General features: G+C 41.2%; 1 protein-coding gene across 3 annotated transcripts in view; it reads right to left on the minus strand.

Moving 5' to 3' along the window:
• The window catches only part of LOC110285739 (cytochrome P450 2C70), a 58813-nt gene that overhangs the window by 28824 nt on the left and 8144 nt on the right, over window positions 1-21845 (minus strand). The window contains exon 1 of one of the 3 annotated variants that reach the window (XM_029472472.1): window positions 1860-2071. The exons of 1 other annotated variant lie outside the window; for it this stretch is intronic. In XM_029472472.1, the coding sequence (XP_029328332.1) occupies window positions 1860-2027 (168 nt within the window). In that variant the 5' untranslated portion in view covers window positions 2028-2071. Of the gene's footprint in view, window positions 1-1859; window positions 2072-21845 lie in introns of those variants that run through there. One more of the 3 variants, XM_021152120.2, reaches the window with a different exon arrangement.

Genomic DNA, 21845 nt, shown 5'->3' on the forward strand with positions numbered 1-21845 from the left:
ATGATAGAGAAGTCATTGATTCACTATCCAGAAAATTTGATAAGAACTCTCAGAACTATTGAAACCTTGGTTATGCCCTTGGCTCCAAATCATTTTATATCTAGAAAAATGTAGACTTGAGACTACATAAATTAATATATTTTGTAATTGAACGCAGTTCTGCATGCACTGCAGTTCATCAGAGAATAACTGATGTACTGAAAGGAACCTGGGACACACTGTGAGCATGGACTCTGCTGCTCCTGACTGTCACAAATCCCATCCTGGATTCTGTGTCTTTCTAGCTCTATGCAGAGCACAGATTTAGGGGCTAGCTCAGGCTTGCATTAAAATTTTTGTTTTCATTCTTGGGCTGGAAATATAGTTCCATATATAAAGTTCTCAGTGTTCTTAGATAAAACTGAGCACAGTCATACACACATGCAATCCTAGTGTTTCCTCCACAAGAAGGGAGACAGACAAGAGAATCCCTAGAAGCTCACAGCCAGCTAGCCTGAGATACACAGCAGTAACTGACAAAGGCACTGTCTCAAATAAGGTGACAAGCAGGACAGATACCCAAGGTTATCCTCTGACTGCCACATGCTAATTGTGGTGCATATGTGCCCACACTCAAATACATGTATCCATACACATATGCATGCATGCACATGTATGTATATTAGACACACACACACATAATATCCACTGGAGTTGGGCCTGCCGGTGCCTGAGTAACTAAAACAAAATAAACATTAGCATCTCTGCCTTCAGTTCGTTCCTGTCTCCTTGACCTTAAAGTGTGATTCAATTCCTATTGGACTCTGAGTGTAGACTAGGTAAGCATTCAAGTGTTTATTCTAAGAGGCTAATTTTCCTGCTTGAATATTGAAGCCATCAAGATGGGGTTCTGTTTCAGAACCTCTTTAGTTGCCCTGGAAGCCACCAACAATGATCTTAAACCACCAGGAACAGGCAAGCTCTGTAGGCAGCTCACTCCATGAAGAAAAATACTCTAAATAAGGGAAGTCATCTCCTGGGAACCAAAGTGCCACATCCAGAATCCCAAGGTTATCCCCTGAGTTTAACAACTTCCTGGACACAGAATGAAATCTGTTTCCTCAGCACCAAGCAGGCATTGTCTCCTACCCTCAAGAACCAGAAACTTCCTCAGCACTGATAAATAAGACCTTGCTGTACAAAAACCTCAAGCCATGCCTCTGTTTTTTCACCTGTAAAAAACTTCAAGACTGCCAATCCAAGGGAAGCCTCTGAGTCTCTTTATCTATCTACCTACCTACCTATCTATCTATCTATCTATCTATCTATCAATCTATCGATCTATCTATGAAAGTGGCCACTAATATTAAAATACCTTTCCTTACTTTACTGTAAACCTGTATTCCTACACTTCTTTTAAGGCTTCTTTCCTGTCCTCTGGTAACATCTGCATCCAGTACAGGACTACATATTATTACTAAGGATATATAATTCACTCATTAAAAACCACTAAAGGGGAGGGAGGCTGTAGAGATGGTTCAGCGGTTAAGAGCACTGACTGTTCTTCCAGAGGAGCTGAGTTCAATTCCCAGCAACCACGTGGTGGCTTACAACCATCTGTAATGGAATCTGATGCCCTCTTCTGGTGTGTCTGAAGACAGCTACAGTGTACTCATATACATACAAATAAATAAATGATTCTCTTTTTTAAAAAAGAAGAAACTAAAGGAAGGAAGGCAGGAAGGTGAGCAGGAAGGAAGGAAGGAAGGAAGGAAGGAAGAAAGGAAGGAAGGAAGGAAGGAAGGAAGGAAGGAAGGAAGGAAGGAAGGAAGGAAGGAAGGAAGGAAGGAAGTCACTGAAAGAAAATTAATCACACTTACCATGCCCATAGATTTGCTAAGATTTTTGACATCTACTTGCAAAATATTTCCAACAATTGGTAAAGGAGTGGGGCCAGGTGGGAGCTTCCCTCTGCCACGGTGCTGATTCCATAGAAAAAGAAAAAGAAAACAAGAAAGCCAAATCCCCAGAAAGATGAAGAGAGCCATTGACTCACTGGGAACAAATGCACTGGAAAACTTATGCTCCAAGGGGCTATAAATGCAATTTCTGAAAGTACACAGAGTTTGGACTTTGGGTTTGACCTCTTTATCTTTAGTACACTTTGGTCTGTTTAAATAAAACTGCCCGTTTCCTAACATTACTTTTTTCTATTATTAGCAACTGTAAAAAGGTGTTTGTCATTACAACATGACTCTCCCTTCTTTAGAGGGCAGTATGGATGCCTTTTTTTTTTTCCTTTTATTCTTTCACCTCTCACATGCTACATTCTGACCACAGTCTCCCTTCTTTCCATGCCTCCCAGGCCTCCCCACAACATCATCTCTCCTCTCTTTAATTTCTCTTCAGCAAAGGACAGATCTCTCAGGGACCTTAAGTAAATATGACATAACAAGATGCAGTAAGACTAGACACAAACCCTCATATAAATGCTGGATGGGGCAATCCATTAATAGGGAAAGGATCCCAAGAGCAAGCAAAAAATCCCTGTTCAGTCTCTGTGAGCCCCTGTGACTCCTGCTTAGTTGATTCTGTAGGCCATGTTCTCCTGGTGTCCTTGGCCCCTCTGGCTCCCACAATCCTTCCTCCCTGTCTTCAGAGTTTCCCTGAGTTCTGCCTAATGTTTGACTATGAGTTTTTGCATCTGTTCCCATCCGCTGCTGGAGGAAGCCTCTCTGGTAACTAGGCTGTGCACCAATCTATGAGTATAGTAGAATACCATTAGGAATCATTTCATTGACTTTTTTTTCTTTGGGGGAGGAGGAGAGCAATTGTGTTTGGTTTTATCCTAAATCTCTGGGCCATCCAGCTTCCAGTTCCTCACTATTTATACAGTGTCAGACAAGGGTTTCCACTCCTGGTGGGTCTCAAGTTGACCTATCATTAGTTGGCCACCCCCACAAGCTCTGAGATATCATTACCCCAGCAAATCTTGCAGACAGGACAGGTTGTAGTTCAAAGTTTTTGTGGCTGGGTTAGTGTCCCAGTTCCACCACTGGAAGACTCGCCTGGTTTCAGAAGATGGCCAGTTCAGGCTCTGCATTCTCCATTACTAGGAGTCCTCACAAGTGTCACCCTCATAGATTCTAGGACATTTTCACCTACTAGATTTCCTCATCACCACTCAAATGTACCCCAACTTAAGTTGTCTTTTCCCCTATTGTCTCCCTCCATTCTTCCCTCCCCCACCTGATCCCATGGATGGCTATATTTTACAGTAAAGTTAAATACTATCTGTAACTGTCCTGGTAAGAGTGAAGACATTCTAAACAGAGATGCATATGGCCCTCCCTTTGGCCATCAGATTGTTAATGCTATGATCTTATTTTCCTAGTTAGAACTCCAAGTACTATATTGAATAGATATGGAGTGGACATCCTTGTCTTGTTTGTGATTTTAGTGGAATTGTTTTGAGTTTCTCTCCTTTTAATTTGGTGTTGGCTATTGGCTTGCTGTAAATTGCCTTTCTTATTTTGATGTTTTCCCCTTGTATTCCTGATCTCTCCAAGGGAGAAAATATTATGAATGGGTATTGTATTTTGGCAAAAGATTTTTCAGCATCTAATGATCATGTGTTTTTTTTTCCTTTTAGTTTGTTTATATGGTAGGTTACATTGACAAATTTTCATATGATGAACTCTCTCCACATTTGTGAGAAGAAGCCTACTTGATCATGGTGGATGATCTTTTTAAGTGTCCTTGAAATTGGTTTGCACTATTTATTATTCTTCCATCTATATTCATAAGGAAAATTTGTCTGTAATTCTGTCTTTAGTAACTCTTTGTGTGGTTTATGTATCAGAGTGACCATGGCCTCTTAAAATAAATTAGGAAATGTTCATTCTGTTTCTATTTTGTGGAATAATGTGAGAAGTATTGGCATTAGATCCTCTTATAAGTCTTGAAGTATTCAGTGCAAAACTGTCTGGCCTGGAGCTTCTTTAGGTTGAAAGACTTTTAATGACTGCTTCTATTTCCTTAGAAGTTATATGTCTATATAAAGTGTTTATTTGATCTTGATTTAACTTTGGTAAGTAGTATCAATCAAGTAAATTATTCATTTCTTTTAGATTTTCCAATTTTGTGTAATACAGGTTTTTGAAATATGACCTACTGATTCTTTGGATTTCCTCAGTGTCTGTTTTTATGCCCCCCTGTTTGTTTCTGTTTTTATTAATTTGGATATGCTTTCTCTGTGTCTTTTTGTTAGTTTAGATAAGGGTTTGTCTATATTGTGGATTTTCTCAAAGAACATACTCTTAGTTTCATTGATCCTCTGTGTTGTCCTCTGTTTTTATTTTATTGCTTTTGGCCATCAGTTTGATTATTTCTTGCCCTCTACTCCTCTTGGGTATGTTTCCTTCTTTTTGTTTTAGAGCATTTGGGTATCCTGTTAAGTCAGTAGTATGAGATCTCTCCAATTTCTTTATGGAGACACTTAGTGCTATGAACTTTCCCCTTAACACTGCTTTCATTGTCTGCCATAAATTTGGGTGTTTTGTGCATTCATTTTCATTGAATTCTAGGAAGTCTTAAGTTTCTTTGTTTCTGCCTTGACCCTGTAATTATTCAATAGAGAGTTATTCTGTTTCTAAGTTTGTAGACTATCTGTTGTTTGTGTTCTTGTTGAAATCCAGCTTTAATCAGTGGTGGTCTGATAGATTCCAGAGGGTTATTTCAACTTTCTTATGTCTATTGGGGCTTGCTTTATGATGTGGCCTGGGTCCATGTTGATGTGCATGGGCTGTGCTGAGGACGATGTCGATGTCCTTGGTCTGTGCAGCTGCTGAGTGTTGTGATGGTGTCTGGCCCATTCACCAGAAGAATCCAGATTGATATCTGTTGTCTCTTAATGCCACAGAAGACCATGCTGAGGTCAGTGCCACATGCTGACACTAGGAACCATGTGGATGTCTGTGCTCCATGGTGTTACCAGGAACATAGAAGGTTTCTGTGACATTTCCTACTCCCATCAACAGCTCCCAAAAAGTAACAGCCTAGATAGAAAGTTACTAAAGAGAACTCTTTGAAATTGTAATTAAGTGTAGCTCTCCAGAACCCAATGACTTCTGGCAAGGGTGCAGATGGAGAAGGACTCTGGTTTCTTTAATGAGGAGGCCACCAAGAGGTTGACCATGCTCCAGTGAGTATATGGGTAACACAAATTGTACCTAATTTTTTTCTTATGATTATTTTTAGTTGTGAGGGATGGGGATGTCCCAAGGGTACAGGGGCAGACCTGGGAAGACTGGAAAGTGAGGTTGCTCAGGGTTCATGACATGAAATTCCTAGATAGTCAATAAAAATATTATAATAAAAAGCACAATCGAGCGGGCGGAGTCACCGTACCGCCGGTGGCGGCGGAGGGGGGGGGGTGTGCGCGGATCACATGGTCGAGGAGCCCTCCTGGTCAGCTGCCATGCCCACTGCTGAGCCCTGCCACAGGAAACCGCTGCGCCGCAGGAGCCACCCGCACCTGGTGCTCAGCAGCCCCGGGCGTCGGGCGTCGCGGTGAGGGGCGCACCCTGTCCAGCGCCATGGAGCTGAACGCAGGAAGTGTGATTGCCTACATCAGTTCCTCTAGCTCTGCCTCCAGCCCTGCCTCTTGTCACAGTGAGGGTTATATATATATCTATTTTTTTTCTTTTCCAAGATAGGGTTTCTTTGTATAGCTCTCACTGTCCTGGAACTCAATCTAGATCAGGCTGGACTTTTTGAGGTTTTCATGGTACGATTTGCTTCATTATTTGATGCAAAGGAATGGACTGTCACCTTTTTAGATGGTAAGAAGTACAGCGTGGATGACCTGCCCTCAATGGGAGCATGGGATCTGCTCAGCTCTATGTTTGAGTTCAGTGAGAAGCTGAATTCCCTCTAGCTCAGTGATGAGGAAATGAGCTTGTTCACAGCAGTTGTTCTGGTATCTGCAGATCGATCTGGAATTGAAAATGTCAACTCAGTGGAGGCTTTGCAGGAAACACTCATCCGTGCACTAAGGACCTTAACAATGAAAAACCATCCAAATGAGGCCTCCATTTTTACAAAATTACTTCTAAAGTTGCCAGATCTTCGATCTTTAAACAACATGCACTCTAAGGAACTCTTGGCCTTTAAAGTTCATCCTTAAGGCCTTTGAACATGAACTGATGCTAATGTACATTTTATGTTGAGATGTTTATTTATATGTATATACTATATTGTGGAAATAGAAAAGAACTTAGCGCCAGGTCCTGGGCTGTCTTTGTAGTCAGTCACCAGTAGCTGTTGGGATAAGAACTCGTTGTCTTGTTAGACATTGGGCCACCTTCCCCTATAGACCAATCAGCTGTGTTGCACTTAGACTGGAGAAGTTACACTGAATTATAATCACACTGAATGTTAGACTTTTTCATCTGCCAAAGCCAAAATACCATTTGATCTCCCCATGGTATAAATCTAGCGCACATTGCCGATAGAGGAGGACTTAGACATTAACCCTTTGTGCTGGGAATTCTGTTGTACCACAAGACTGAAATGTGGTAAGGGAGACTGAGAGCCAAGAGGTCTTTATGTACTTGGGTTTTGCTCTGCCACTGTCAAAGTACGTGGTGGTGGCAGTCTCTGAGTTTTGGAAAATGATAATTGATAGTGTCCCCAGTGTTCTGCCTAAAATACTGAAAAATATCCATAAAGCGTCTTTACCTCTTGGGAGATAGGCACTATGCAAATAAGGTGAAGTTTTTATTATAATTGCTCATAGTAGTATTCTTGTCTTATTTCTAAGCATTTCTGGGAAACTTTGATAGCCCACACCAATTTTTTCAGGGTTCCTGCTCAAGTAGGGCACCCTACTGATAAACACATATTCCAGGTTTATGGACACCTCAAATAGTATGTGTACATAGTGTGTATGTGAATTTAATTATATATAAAAATCTTACTTCACAATATTTTAAACTGTGAAGAACTTTATCATACAACAAAACTTAAACAAGAGGTGTCAAGGACCCAAATTAGGTGCATTTTACCTGTTGCTGCTGATGTATAACCATTGCTTTACAATGTTTAGATGGTAGAATACTGAAGTTAATGCTCTTATTTTTGTTTAAGCAACATTTAATGTAAAAGTTTGAAGAGCAGTCAAATCCAGATTTTAGAAAAAAATGTATTTTAGGATGCATCTTTGATACAATCTGCAGTTGAAGGTAATAGATGTTTCAGTGTTTCAGCTTTCTACCTTGTACTATTAGTTGAGGTGGATTTGCTGCCTCTTACCTGCTGCAGGTGGATGGCAGATTTGGATTCTGTATGGAGGATGTTTTGTTTAGGAAAACTTTGTAACCTGTTGGCATGTTTGTGCCAAGTCCACTTTTCTTTCTTTCCCTAAATAATACTACAGGGATTTTGCCAATTTAGATTTAATATAATTTGAGAAACCTTTTAGTAAGTGACCTACCTACAGGCTTAGAGATCATGGTAGGAAAGATAGCCAAAGTTAAAGATTCATGAACAACACCCCTGTGCCCCCCAAAGTAGCAATTCATTGTATTTTGGAGGTAAAATTACTTTCTGCGTAATGCTAGATTATGTGAAATTGGAACGACATTAAGAGCCTGCTTTACTACTTAAAGCCTGTTACTTTTATGACATTTAATCAAAATGCCTTATTTTGTAGTTTTAACTTGTTGCTACAGGATTTGAACTTCTGTGGTACAGTTTGGAGAGCTTGAGAAAGATAAACTCCTGTTGTCAAAGAGGAAAGTGATGGTGTGTCTGGCATTCAGTAGGGACCATAACTGCTGCTTATGTTCAGTGGGTATGGTTTTCATGGGATATACAGCTAGGTTTTGTGAATTCTTTACATGATAGCATTATTCTTTTATATTTTTCCCTAGGATAAAAAAATGCATAGTTTTCTTCTATGAGGGATAAAGAGCTTTTTTGAAATAATACTATGTCGATTCTTTATTTTTGCCTTTTACATAAGTGTCTTTATACGATGTATCTTTAGAGCAGTTAAGTCTTTGGAAATATGTAACCAAAACTGTTCGTATTGCTTGTGATGCTTTAGTTGGGGTTAGTACATATGTGTACACACCTAAATACAAGCATGTAGATTTGCAATTTGTCTCGTAAAATTTTATTTCAATAAATTCTTCCTGAAGTAATGGGAAACAAAATCCATAGTTCATATGCCACGTGTAGTATTTTAGTATTTGAAAGTAGCCCAAAGATGAGCATTCTAATTCAAAAATGAAACCAGCAGCCTCATACAAGCACATTCTTTGGTTGAGTCATGGTCTAACAGTTAATAAATGACATCAGCCAGGTAGAGAACTTCTGAGTTAGTGGGGTACTGTTAATAATTAACAATGTACTGTATGAATTAAGTGACATGTTAACCCTGACTTTATGTTCAAGGTTAAAATATGGGCATTATCTCATCAGACTTATGGGCATTATGTTAACAAGATGAACCATTTTTTTCCTGTGCTTTTAGTATGTGATATGAGAGAGGATTCCAGCTTCTAGAGAGTGAACACTGAAGGAATGGAGAGACATAATGGTTAATTGTAGATAAAAATATTTGAAGGGTGTTTCAGTAGATTAATATATAGATTTCATATCTACATTGTAAGAAATTACCATTGTGATTGGGTCAGAATTGATGTGTGTTATGTAAACATTGCAAAGCAAAGGTGTGAGAGGAGCTCAGATAGATGTATCTTTTTGCAATATAAACTTTGCTGAATGTAAAAAAAAAAAAAAAAGCACAATCAATAACAGACAGGGCAATATATCTCCCTGAGAACCCAGCTAACCTACCATAGCAGGCTTTGAATATTCCAACATAGTTGATACACAAGGAAAAGACTTTAAAATCAACTAAATAAAGTTGGTAGAGGTCTTTAAAGAGGAAATGGATAAATCCCTTAAAGAAATCCAGAAGACACAAAACTAACAATTGGAGGAGATGAGTAAATCTCTTAGAGAAATTCAGGAAAGGTGCAGGTGGGGCTGAAGACACCCAGAGGCCCAGGCACAACTAAGATGAGCAAGTAAGTAGTGGAGAGATGGGAGAGAAGGAGAATCCGAGCTGTGTGTATGGACAATGAAAGAAAGCAGTGCTGGAGAAGCAAGGGTTATGATGAGCAGTCTCATAGGAGTAGCCTGTGCTGCCGCTGAGACCATGGAGAGGTCCTGTCTCATGCTGCCACCAAGACTATCTCTGGGTCCTTGGCCCAGCCGTGGTGTGCCTCTATAGTTGTCTGTGACCCATGTTACTATCAAAGGCCATGTGGATGTCCCTGGTCTGGGCTGCAGTCTGAGACCATGTTGTTGTCAGAGGACTGTTTAGAGCTGGCCCTACCTCTCTCTCTGGCTGCAGCACTTATGAGACCAGGCCCCACACTTCCACCACCACCACCACCCTGGGCAGCACAGTAGAGCTGGCCCTAGTGAAGAGGATATGAGAGAGCCAACCTGAGGGCATGAACACAGGACAGCTGGTCCCATCCTTCATCTGTTATATGGTGGTATGGGTGAGAGAGAAATGCTCCCCCTGTATCCCCTTGCATTCTGCTACCTCTGTCAGGTGAAAGAACAGGCCCCAGGGTCACATGAGCAAAAGAGCTGGCCCTGCCCCTCACCTGCTGCACCACTCAGGAAAGTAGGCCCTAAACCTTACCTGGGTAGTACAGTACAGTTGGCCCTGGTAGTGGGCCAATTAGATGCCCCCAAGGGCAGGAATTTGGGAGATCTAGCCCCATCCCTCATTTCCCATGGGCACTGTCATGGGCAAGGGAAGAGATACCCTCCCCCCCCCAACCTTCTTCCTTGCTACCTGATGTAGATAGAAGAGCTGGCCGTAAGGTCATGAGGCTAAAAGAGCTGACCCTCGCCAGCTGCAGCATTGGGTAAGCAAGCCTGAGCAGTGCTGGAGAGCTGACACTGATGGTAAACATGCTGGAGAGCTGGTTGTCTACCCAACTCAGCTACTACCCAAGTCCAGATCCAGAGCTACATATTGGCTAACCCCAACATCTACCCCATCCATGAACTAGAGGAGCACTGAAGGAGCCAATCCTGCAGATCCAAAACTACAGGATCTCCACAACACAAGGCAACAACAGGATATCCAAAAGGAGACCTAGTGAGGATCTAGTATTGATAGTACCATAAGCTAGAGGTCTCAAACCAGACCAGTGAGGATTCCAATGAACATTTGAAAAGATATGTGGATAAAGGATATAATATGTGACACTCTGTCACACACTACAATGTCCATGACAAGATTTTTTTTTCTTTTTTGTGTTTTTTTTTTTTTTGATGTGATGTTTTGTTTTATTTTGGTTTTTTTCTGGGGGCAAGTTGTAAGGGCAGATATGAAGGGCTAGGTAGGTGAGTCAGATTTGTGGTACATGATGTGAAATTAGCAAAGAATCAATAAATTTTTAGTTTAAAAATAAATTCAAAAGATAATACAAACTGAAATGAAAGTTATAGAAATTTGAACAAGAATTACAGAGGCAAACTTCACCAACAGAATACAAGAGTTGGAAGAGAGAATCTCAGGCATTGAAGATATAATAGAAGAAATGTAAAATCTAAAAAAAAAAAAAAATCTCAACACAAAGCACTTAGAAAATCTGGGACACTGTGAAAAGAAAAAACCTAAGAATAATAGGAATAGAGGAAGGGGAAGAATCCTAGATCAAAGGTGCAGAGTATTTCCAACAAAATTATAGGAGAAATTTTTCTAGCCTAAAGGAGATGCCTATAAAGATACAAGAAGCATAAATAACACCAAATAGGTTGGACCAGGAAAAAAAGTCCTCTTAGCACATAATAATAAATACACTGAACATACAGAATGAAAAAAGAATAATAAAAGCTTCAAGGGAAAAAGAGAAAGTAACATAAAGGCAGACCTATTAGAATTACACCTGACTTCTCAATAGAGACAATATAGTCCAGAAGGGCTTAGACAGATACACGGCTGACTCTAAGTGATCACAGATGCCAGCCAGAATACTATACCCAGCAAAACTTTCAATCACCATAGGTGATTTTGAACCAAACAGACCTATTAGATATCTATAGAACATTTCACCTAAACACAAAAAAATATACCTTCTTCTTAGCACCCCTTTATACATTCCCCCAATTTGAGCACATGCTCAGATACAAAAATAAGTCTCAACATATATAAGAAAATTAAAATAACTCCCTTCATCCATGAAAAGTGAAATTGAAGAAGATATTAGAAGATGGAAAGATCTTCCATGCTCATGGGTTGGTATGTTACTGTGGTAAAAATGGCCATCCTAGCAAAAGCAATCTACAGATTCAACATAATTTCCATCAAAATTATGACACAATTTTTTCAGACTTTGAAAGACAATATTCATCTTTATGTGCATAAATGGAAAAACCTAGTATAGCTAAAACAATCTTGAACAATAGAAGAACTGATGGAAGAATCAATATCCCTAATTTCACGTTGTACTACAGAGCTATAGTAATAAAAGCCACATATTGACATAAAAACAGATATGTTAATCAAAAGAATTGAATTGAAGACTTAGAAATGAATTCAAATACCTATGGGCACTTGATTTTTTGATAAAGAAGCCAGAAATACACAGTGGAAAATCAGCTTCTTCAAAAAAACAGTGTTAATAAAACTGCATGGCTGCAAATAGAAGAATGCAAATAGTCTATATTGTGAACTTGCATCAAATTCAAGTTCAAGTGGATTAAAGACCTCAACATAAAATCAGATATACTGAACCTGACAGAAGAGAAAGTGGAGAATAGCTTTGAACATGTTGGCACAGGAGAAAACTTTATGAACAGAACAACTATAGCACAGAGAATAAGTTCAACAATTAATAAATAGGATTTCATGAAACTGAAAAACTCTGTAAGGCAAAGGACACCATCATTCAGACAAAGTGTTAGCCTACAAAATAAAAAATTACTTTTACCAACTCCACATCCAATAAAGGATTAATATCCAAGATATATAAAGAATTCACAAAACTAAATATCAAAAAACAAAATAATCCAATTTTAAAATAGCATACAGATCTAAACCAAGTTCAGTAAAGAGGAGGGCTCTAGTGGGGATTCATGGATTTCTCTGAGAGAGAAAATAGAATAATTTGTGGGGTGGACTGGGGGTGGGTGGAGATGGGAATGGGAAGGATCAGGTGCAGGTGATGGAGGGAAAGAATTCAAAGAGTGACAGTTGGAATTGGGGAGTGGTGTGAGGGTGGAGAGCAGTAGTTTCCCCCTAGTACAATGAAAACTTTCTGGAATCTATGAGGGTGACCCTAGAGAGGAATACTAATAATGGAGGAAAAAGAGTCTGAACTGGCCATCTCTTGTAGCCCACAACATGAGAGGGAGCCCATGTCTTACACTACCTTGATGGTCAGGATCTAAATAGCCTAGAGAACTAAGGTAGACTCAAAAAAGACAGGAGCTGGGAAATTCAATGAAATTATTCCTAATGCTATTCTGCTATACTCATAGATCAGTGCTGCTAGCTTGGTATTTTTGTGGGTCTCCTAACAGTGGGAGAGGGTACTTCTCTGACTCTTTTGTCTGTTCTTAAGACTCTTTTCCTCCTACTGGGTTGCCTTGTTCAAGCTCTGTGAGGGCTTTGTCTTGTCTTATTGTATCTTGTTTTATCCTGTTTGGCTGTACTCTCTTGGAGGCCTGCTCATTTCTGAAGAGGGGATGGGAGATGAGGATTTGTGGGAGAAAGAAGTTGAAGGGAATCTAAGAGAAGTGGATGAAGAGAAAACTGTGGTAGAGATATATGTGAGAAGAATCTATATTCAAATAGAGATAGAAGATAGATAGATAGATAGATAGATAGATAGATAGATAGATAGATAGATAGATAGATAGATAGGTAGGTAGGTAGGTAGATAGATAGATAGATAGATAGATAGATAGATAGATAGATAGATAGATAGATAGATAGATAGATAGATAGATAGATGTTATGGACTGGAATCAGTCTGTCCTTTCACCCACAGGAGAATCAGAGTCCCAGTACAGGTGGGCAGGGAGTCAGTGAAAAGTGACAAACAATACTGACACAAGGGAGTATTGTATCTGAATGTTATTTTGTCAAAGTGAGCATCAGACTTATATATTAAGAAAACAAAGACTTAAATACAGAAGAAAACAAAGAAGTTAGGTGTCACAGTAGGGTAGGTACATTGAAGGTATCTGACACAAAAGAGAGAAATGCCTTCAAAAGACTAGCAGGAACCAGGCAATGTTTACAGTTAAGATAAAAACCGCCCTGTGTAGAGTCAGCTAATGACAGGGGCCAGATGAGGATTTCACACCCTATTCACAATTTATGCTATTCCTCTGAGCCTTGTGAAAGCTTGCACCAAGGGCTTCTGCTCTAGCAGATCTTTTCATGAATAATACAATACTGTAGTTCTTCCTTAAACCACAACCCTCCTTTTTCCTAGGCCATGGTAAATTCTTGCATATGGGAGTAACTTTGTTGCTCTTTTAAGTGTCTATAGGGAATCTCCATTTGTCAGAAGAACTCATCAACTTTCTTCTAATATGCAATGTAGTCTGCCATACCTGACTGTAGTGAAGATTCTGAGTATACTTTGCTAAGCTTGCCCTGAGATTTCTAACTCCTATCTGGCAAACTGAGATGCCCGATTACTAACTGTCAACACTGAGGCATTTCATCTGGATGAATGACATTCTTACAAAGTTCCAAGCCCAGGGTCAGCTCAAGGACTGCCTAGGACACTGGTGAAAGCCAGGGAGTAAAAAGCCAGGGAGTAAAGTTCAACCTGATTTAAGTATTTGTAAAATCATTTCTTGGAATCGCCTATAGTAAGCAATACTGAAAGAAAGCACGCAGATCCATACACCCGACTAATGCAGGGACAGGTTTGGAGCCTTCTTGCTATGGAAATGCCAAGGTTCCAGGAGGCTAAGTTTCCGTGAAACTCTGCCTCTGGACTGTGTCCAGGCCTTTAGCCCTGTCACTCAGTTTTCACTGAAGTGGGTGTAGCAGATAGATAGATAGATAGATAGATAGATAGATAGATAGATAGATAGATAGATAGATAGATAGATAGACAGATAGATAGATAGACTCCTCACCCCTCGTCAAAGAGGCTTCTTATCACAGCAAACAAAGACCATTACAGAAAGCCACAGCTGGTCAAAAAGCAGAAAACAACTGACTATGGGGTGCTAGCCCCAGCTGATATTTCTACAACACAATCCCTACACCTACGTCTCAGCGAACATCAAGGAAGAGAGGGCAGAAAAATTTTAAGCACCTAAGGACCAGGAAGTCTGTTGCAATAGTGTATCTTCTAGACTATGTGTACCTCTACTGCTTATAGGGTTATATATCATGCTGGACATTGCTGTGGTTCATAGGCACCATGTCTGGGTGAGACCGTTGTTTGCCTTGCTCCTTTGGAAGTTTGCATGGCACCTTCTGGTGCTACGCCCACTCCAGTGAAATCTGCCTGACAAGCCGAAAGGCCTGAAGGCAGTCACGAATGAGGTGAGGAGTTTCAAGGAAACTATGCCTCCTGAAACCTTGGCATTCCTATAGCCCGTATACTCAAACCCTGTCCCTGAGTTAGTCTGATGTATGGATCTGTGTGCTTTCTTGTATTATAGGTGCTTCCAAGAAATGATTTTACAAGTACTTAATCAGGTTAAATTTTACTCCCTGGTTTTCATCAATGTCTCAGACAGCTGACTTTGGGCTTGGAATTTCGCAGGAATGTCATCCATCCAGATGAAATGCCTCGGTGTTGACAGTTAGGAGTCAGGTATCTCAGTTTGCCAGATAGAAATCTCAGGTCAAGCTTAGCAAAGTATACTCAGAATCTTCACTACAGTCAGGTATGGCAGACTACATTGCATAATAAAAGCAAGTTGGTGAATTCTTCTGACAAATGGAGATTCCCCACAGATACTTAAAAGAACAGTCAAGTTACACCCATGCAAGAATTTATCAAGGCCTAGGAAATAGGGGGGTTGTGGTATTGCATTATTCATGAGAAGGTCTGCTAGGGCAGAACCTCCTGGTGCTAGCTTTCACAAGGCCCAAAGGAATAGCATAATGAAGTATTTACTAAAGAACCCCTGGTGGTGGGTTTAACAATAGACTAGCATTGCATCAGAGCATTCACCTGGCTCTATTCTAAGTGGTAAATGCAGCCTGGTCCCCGCCATCTTTTGATGTATGCATTCCTTTTGTTTTGTGTCACTGTAACTTGGCGGATATATTTGCCTGATTTTTTGGGTTTTTTTCTGTATAAAAAAGTCTGGTGTTCATTTGGACAATACATTCAGATCCAACACACTCTCTCATGTCTGTATCTGTCTGTCAATTCTCGATGACTCTTTGCCCACCTGCAACCAGAAACCCATTCCGCGCAGATAGGAGACCCAAAAGAGTGGCATTCTGGTACCTAGAAAGTTAGTCCACAAGGAGGGGGCACTCAGGTCAATTAAGCTCAGAGGCCTCTGGGTTCTGTTTCTGGAGTGCATGGCGCTCTCATTGGCCTTATCCTTAAGAGTGTTCTCTTCCCAAGCAGTGTTACAGCTCTTGTGATAGATCCTCTCAGATAATGGAGTAATTCTCACACACCTTTATTTCTTCTGGATAGGATCTTATACAAGGTTTTGGGGTGGGTTGGGTCTGGCAGCAGGTGCTTTCTATTGGCTTGGCCTTAGATACTTCATTTACCTGAGGAGGGGCATGTAGGCACTGCCCCTATGTGACTGAAGGCCACAATTCTCTCTATGGGGGGCTGTGGCTAAATGACAGGGGCCTGGTACTGGGAGCAGGTGAAGTTCCTACCATCCTTTCAGGGTCCCTGAGGCTTCAAGCCTTAGCTCAACCTTATCAGTCTTCCTCTCACAGTCCACCTCCCCACATACCGATATACATGTTTATACTAATCTATGAACATGTGTCCTTATACCCACATATAAGTATTGAAAGATACTGACAGAATGTAAAAGGTCACAGAAGCCCTGAAATTNGCAAAATAGATTTCATTGTTAGTAGAAGTAACTTCACTGATTTAGAAAATTAGAGGTGCACGATGCTCTGGCCGCTCCTTGAACCTGTGTGTCTGCCAATGTTCTGACCGTTCCATGAATGCAGGTGTGTGCCCACTGCTGCACGTCACTGCCAGGTGTTTGTGATATTGATTGCTAAGATAGAGTCAGAAAAATCTCCCCAGCAACCACAGCCGGGCCAATCCGGAGTTGCTACACCTGCACCAGACTCTTTCCTTGTACCCCTCCCATACCCATTTCTTGAGAAATCTGGAAATCCCCTACTCCCCCCTTCTCCTTTCCCCCCTGAGGGCCTATAAAAACTGGGACCCCTTTCCTCTTGGGGTCGACTCCCCTACCCCTGCGTGGGATATGAGTCGTCCCCAGAGCTCTGGCTTTCCCCGAATAAAGCCTCATGTGGTTTGCATCAAGCTTGGTCTCTCGTGAGTTCTTGGGGGTCCACTATTGTCCTGAGGCCTGAGTAAGGGGCTCCTCTCGGAGTCTTTCAGTATAGTCTTCACCCCTCATCAAGGAAGCTTCTCTTTGAAAAACATGTAAACAATTATAGAAAACCACAGGAAGCAATCTGTTCCACCCTGGGCTGCATGTGAGTTGTTGGAGTTGATAGCTGTTCATGATTAGGTCCATGAAGTTACTTTCTGACAACAGTTTACTGAGGTTATATGAGACTAGCTGTTTTGCTGCTTGGTCACAATGCCTTATGTCCTGGACTTCCTTGTTAGTTTTTATTGGCTGCTCAACATTATCATTTAGTTTTCGTATTTGGAGTTTTGAAAGCTTCCATTAAGGGTACCTGTGTTTTTTTTTTTTTTTCCCCTGGATGATGGTTTGATTATCAGGAATATGTATCATCGTCTCAAGGTTATTTTAAAACTTTGAAAGGGTAGTACTAATTAATTTTTCCTCCAAGAACAATTTACTTCCACTGCCCAGGTATGACTCTCCAGGGTTCCCACTGACTATTCTTGTGATCTTTAAACACTGTACATTTCAATTGGTCACAGTTGAAATGACTACCTTACTCAGATAAGCTATTGGAATTATATAGTTTAGCAACCCCTCCCCCAAGTACCTTATAGTCTTATTTAGTTTTATATGCATGTGCACTTTAACATTTAGCTACCAACTCATGGGGCATATGTACAGGTTCTAGAGGTATGCTTTTATTTTTTTTTATTTAATTTTATTTGTAATTCATTTTTTACATTCCATAATCCATTCCCTGCCCCTCCCCATCCGCCATCTAGCTGTTCACACCTCCTTCCCACCCCACCCAATCTCTACCTTAATGCCCCCAGGCCCCACCCCACCTGACCTCTAAATACCCTTGGGTCTCCAGCTTCTTGTGGGTTAGGTGCTTCATCTCTAAATGAACACAGACCTGGAAGTCCTCTACTGTATGTGTGTTAGGGGCTTCATATCAGCTGGAATATGCTGTCTGTTTGGTAGTCCAGTGTTTGAAAGTTCTCGAAGGTTCAGATTAATTGAGACTACTTGGTCCTTCTACATGGTGACCCTCCTCCTAAGCTTCCCTCAGCCTTCCCTAATTCAACAAAAGGGGTCAGCTGCTTCTGTCCATTGGTTGGGTGCAAATAACTGCACCTGAATCTTTCAGCTGGTGGTTGGGTCTTTCGGAGGGCAGTCATGATAGATCCCTTTTTGTGAGCATTCCATAGCCTCCGTAATAGTGTCAGGTCTTGGGATCTCTCCTTGAGCTGGATCCAATTTTGGACCTTCTTTTTCTCAGGCTCCTTTCCATTTCCATCCCTGTAATTCTTTCACACAGAAACAATTATGGGTCAGAGGTATGACTGTGGGATGGCAACCCAATCCCTCACTTGATGTCCTATATTCCTGCTGGAGGTGGGCTCTATAAGTTCCCTCTCCCTACTGTTGGGTATTTCATCAAAGGTCCGTCCCTATGAGTCCTGGGAGTCTCTCACCTCCCAGGAATCTGGTGCATTCTGGGAAGGTCCCCCCAACCTCCTATTTCCTGAGGTTGCTTATTTACATTCTTTCTGCTGGCCCTCAGAGCTTCAGTCCTTTTCCCTCACCCAATACCAGATCAGATTCCACTCTACCTCTCACTGCCCCCACATACACTGTCCATATTCCCTCCCAAGTCCCTCTCTCCTTCCCTCCCCAATTGTTTTCTTCTCTCTCCCAAAGTGGGACTGAGGCATCCTCACTTGGGCACTTCAGTTTGTTGAGCCTTTTGGATTCTGTGGACTGTATCTTGTGTATTCTGTATGTTTTATTTTTTGTTTTGTTTTGGTTTTGGTTTTGGTTTGGCTAATATCCACTTATCAGTGAGTACCATGTGTGTCCTTTTGGGTCTGAGTTACTTCGCCCAGAATGATATTTTCTAGTTCCATCCATTTGCCTGCAAAAGTCAGGATGTCCTCGTTCTTAATAGCTGAGTAGTATTCCATTGTGTAAATGAAATACATTTTCTGTATTCACTCTTCTGTCGTGGGACATCTAGGTTGTTTCCAGCTTCTGGATATTACAAATAAGGCCACTATGAACATAGTGGAACAGGTGCCCCTGTGGCATGATGATGCATCTTTTGGGTAAATTCCCAAGAGTGGTATACCTGGATCTTCAGAATATGAACTCTTACTACCTTACTGAACACTAAATGGAAAGCGATGATTTTCAGAGAAGTCTTATTTACAAATGGCTTAATCATGTATATAAAGTTCTAATGGCTCTTCTTTAAGACTACTCAAAATTATGTGAGTTTCAATAAAGATTGAAGCCAGCATGTGTGAGCTGGGGAGATGGTTCAGTGGATAAGGCATTTGTCCTGCAAGCCTGGGGGTGAGAGAACAGATCTCCAGGATCCATATAAGAGCTGGGTACATAAGGAAGTCTGCCTGTAATCCATGACTTGGGAGGTTGAGACTTCTGGATGAAGCTGTCTACACTAGAAAAATCAGGAAAGCTTTGAATTCAAGTGAGGAACCTGCCTCAATAATCACATGAAGAAAAATGAATGAAGACACCTAATTTCAACATTTGGCCTCCACATAAATGTGCATACATGCAGGCACACTGTGGGGCAGTGGACCATGAGAGGTAGCCTGGTCCTTGGTTGAGCTAAAGGCTTTGAAGCCCTGGAGACCCTGAAGGAACAGTAGGAGCTTCACCTGTTCCCAGGCACCAGGCTCCTGCAGCTCCCCCACAGATCTGTGGCCATCAGTCACATAAGGGCAATGCCCCAAGCCCTTTCACATATAGATGAGGCATCCCTAACATCTTAGACCAAGACAATAGGGAAAGAGAATTGATCTGTGGTCACACAGGTTCAGACAGAGATCTGCATGCTAATGAGGAACCTAGAGGCCTGGAGGGCATTGCCAATAATATTCTCTTTCCAGACATTCCTCCCTGCAAAAGGTATTTAATCTCAGGCCCATCCTGAGAAGGGAGGTATGGATTTAAGAATCCATTTTTCTGCATGACAATAAAGGGTTTGGAACCATCCATTTTCTGCCATAACAATAAAGGGTGGGAAACCACAGACCATCTCTATTCATCGAGATCCACCATGGGGAGCCATGAAGAAGGCCTTTGCCTACAAGGCTGCGGTCTAATGTCCCTTAGAAGGCCTTTCTGGTCTTCCGGTCAGCGCCAGCTCCGGGTCATTTTGGGCACAAACTCGGTGGAAGGTCCCACATCCCCAGAGGACTCTCCACACCGCAGGCACCCTAGCACACCCAGGATCTTAAGATCACTGATGAATGGAACACAACATCTGTTCCAAACCAATCATGATGGGCCTGTAACAGTAGGAGCAAGGATACAGGAGCCCTGCCTAACCAGCAGCTGGAGTTCCTTCTCATGGGTGCTGGTACACCTTGGTTTTGAACACTAGCCCCCACAGTCCACAGAGGAGACACCACTTCCAACACTGTAACACACCCACGATCTTAGGATTTCAGGATACCAGGATAACAGGAGCTTGGTCACACCAGGATCTCAGGGTCTCAGAGGAAGCTTGACTGCCAAGAACTCTGACAAACCCAGAATCTCAGGTTCACTAGAGCCCAGAATCATAGAATCACAGAGAAAGCTGAACTCTGAAGAGTCCTGAATCAACCCGGATTATAAGGAAGGTCAGGCTCCAATCAGATATATTGAGGGCAACAAGCACTTGAGATAATCAGATGGCAGGAGGCAAGCATAAGAACAGAAGAAACAGAAACCAAGGTTACTTGGAATCATCAGAACCAAACTCTCCCACAATAGAAAGTCCTTGATACACCATCACACCAGAAAAGCAAGATATGGATCTAAAGTCACTTCTTGTGAGGATGATGGAGGACTTTAAGAAAGAAATACAGCAGAAGATGGCCTAGTCAGCCATCATTGGGAAGAGAGGCCCCCTGGTCTTGCAAACTTTATATGCCTCAGTACAGGGGAATGCCAGGGCCAAGAAGTGGGAGTGGGTGGGTAGGGGAGAGGGGTCAGGGATCTGGGAGACTTTTGGGATAGCATTTGAAATGTAAATAAAGAAAATACCTAATTTAAAAATTTAATTAAAAAAAAGAAGGAAATGCAGGAAAACTAGGGAAACAGCTAGAAGCCCTTAAAGAGAAAGCACAAAAGTCCCTTAAAGAGTCACAGGAAAACACTACCAAACAGGTGAAAGAATTGAATAAAACAATCCAGGATCTAAAAATGGAAGTAGAAACAATAAAGAAATCACAAAGGGAGACATCTCTGGAGATAGAAATCCTAGGAAAGAAATCAGGAACCATAGGTGCGAGCATCAGCAACAGAATACACAAGATGGAAAAGAGAATCTCAGGTACAGAAGATCCCATAGGGAACATAGACACAACAATCAAAGAAAATGCAAAATAAAAAAGGTCCTAACTCAAAACATCCAGGAAATACAGGACACAATGAGAAGACCAAACCTACGGATAATAGTAGTAGATGAGAATGAAGACTTTCAAACTAAAGGACCAGTAAATATCTTCAAAAAGAATTATAGAAAACTTCCCAAACCTAAAGAAAGAGGTGCCCATGAACATACAAGAAGCTTACAGAACTCCAAATAGACTGGACCAGAAAAGAAATTCCTCCAGATGCATAATAATCAGAAGAACAAATACACTAAATAAAGATAGAATATTAAAAGCAGTAAGGGGAAAAGGTCAAGTAACATATAAAGGCAGACCTATCAGAATTACACCAGACTTCTCACCAGAGACTATAAAAGCCAGAAGACCCTGGACAGATGTTATACAGACCCTAAGAGAACACAAATGTCTGCCCAGGCTACTATACCCAGAAAAACTCTCAATTGCCATAGATAGAAAAGCCAAAGCATTCCATGACAAAACCAGATTCACACAATGTCTTTCCTCGAATCCAGCCCTTCAAAGGATAATAAAGGGAAAACTACAACACAAGGAAGGAAATGAAGCCCTAGAAAAAGCAAGAAAGTAATTCCTCAACAAACCTAAAGAAGATCTCCACACGAACAGAATCCCAACTCTAACAAGAAAAATAACAGGAAGCAACAATTACTTTTCCTTAATATCTCTTAATATCAATGGACTCAATTCCCCAATAAAAAGATATAGACTAACAGACTGGCTACATAAACAGGACCCAACATTTTGCTGCTTACAGGAAACCCATCTCAGGGACAAAGACAGACACTACCTCAGAGTTAAAGACTGGAAAACAATTTTCCAAGC

This window comes from Mus caroli, chromosome 19 (genome assembly GCF_900094665.2).
Source record: "Mus caroli chromosome 19, CAROLI_EIJ_v1.1, whole genome shotgun sequence".
NCBI lineage: Eukaryota > Metazoa > Chordata > Mammalia > Rodentia > Muridae > Mus > Mus caroli.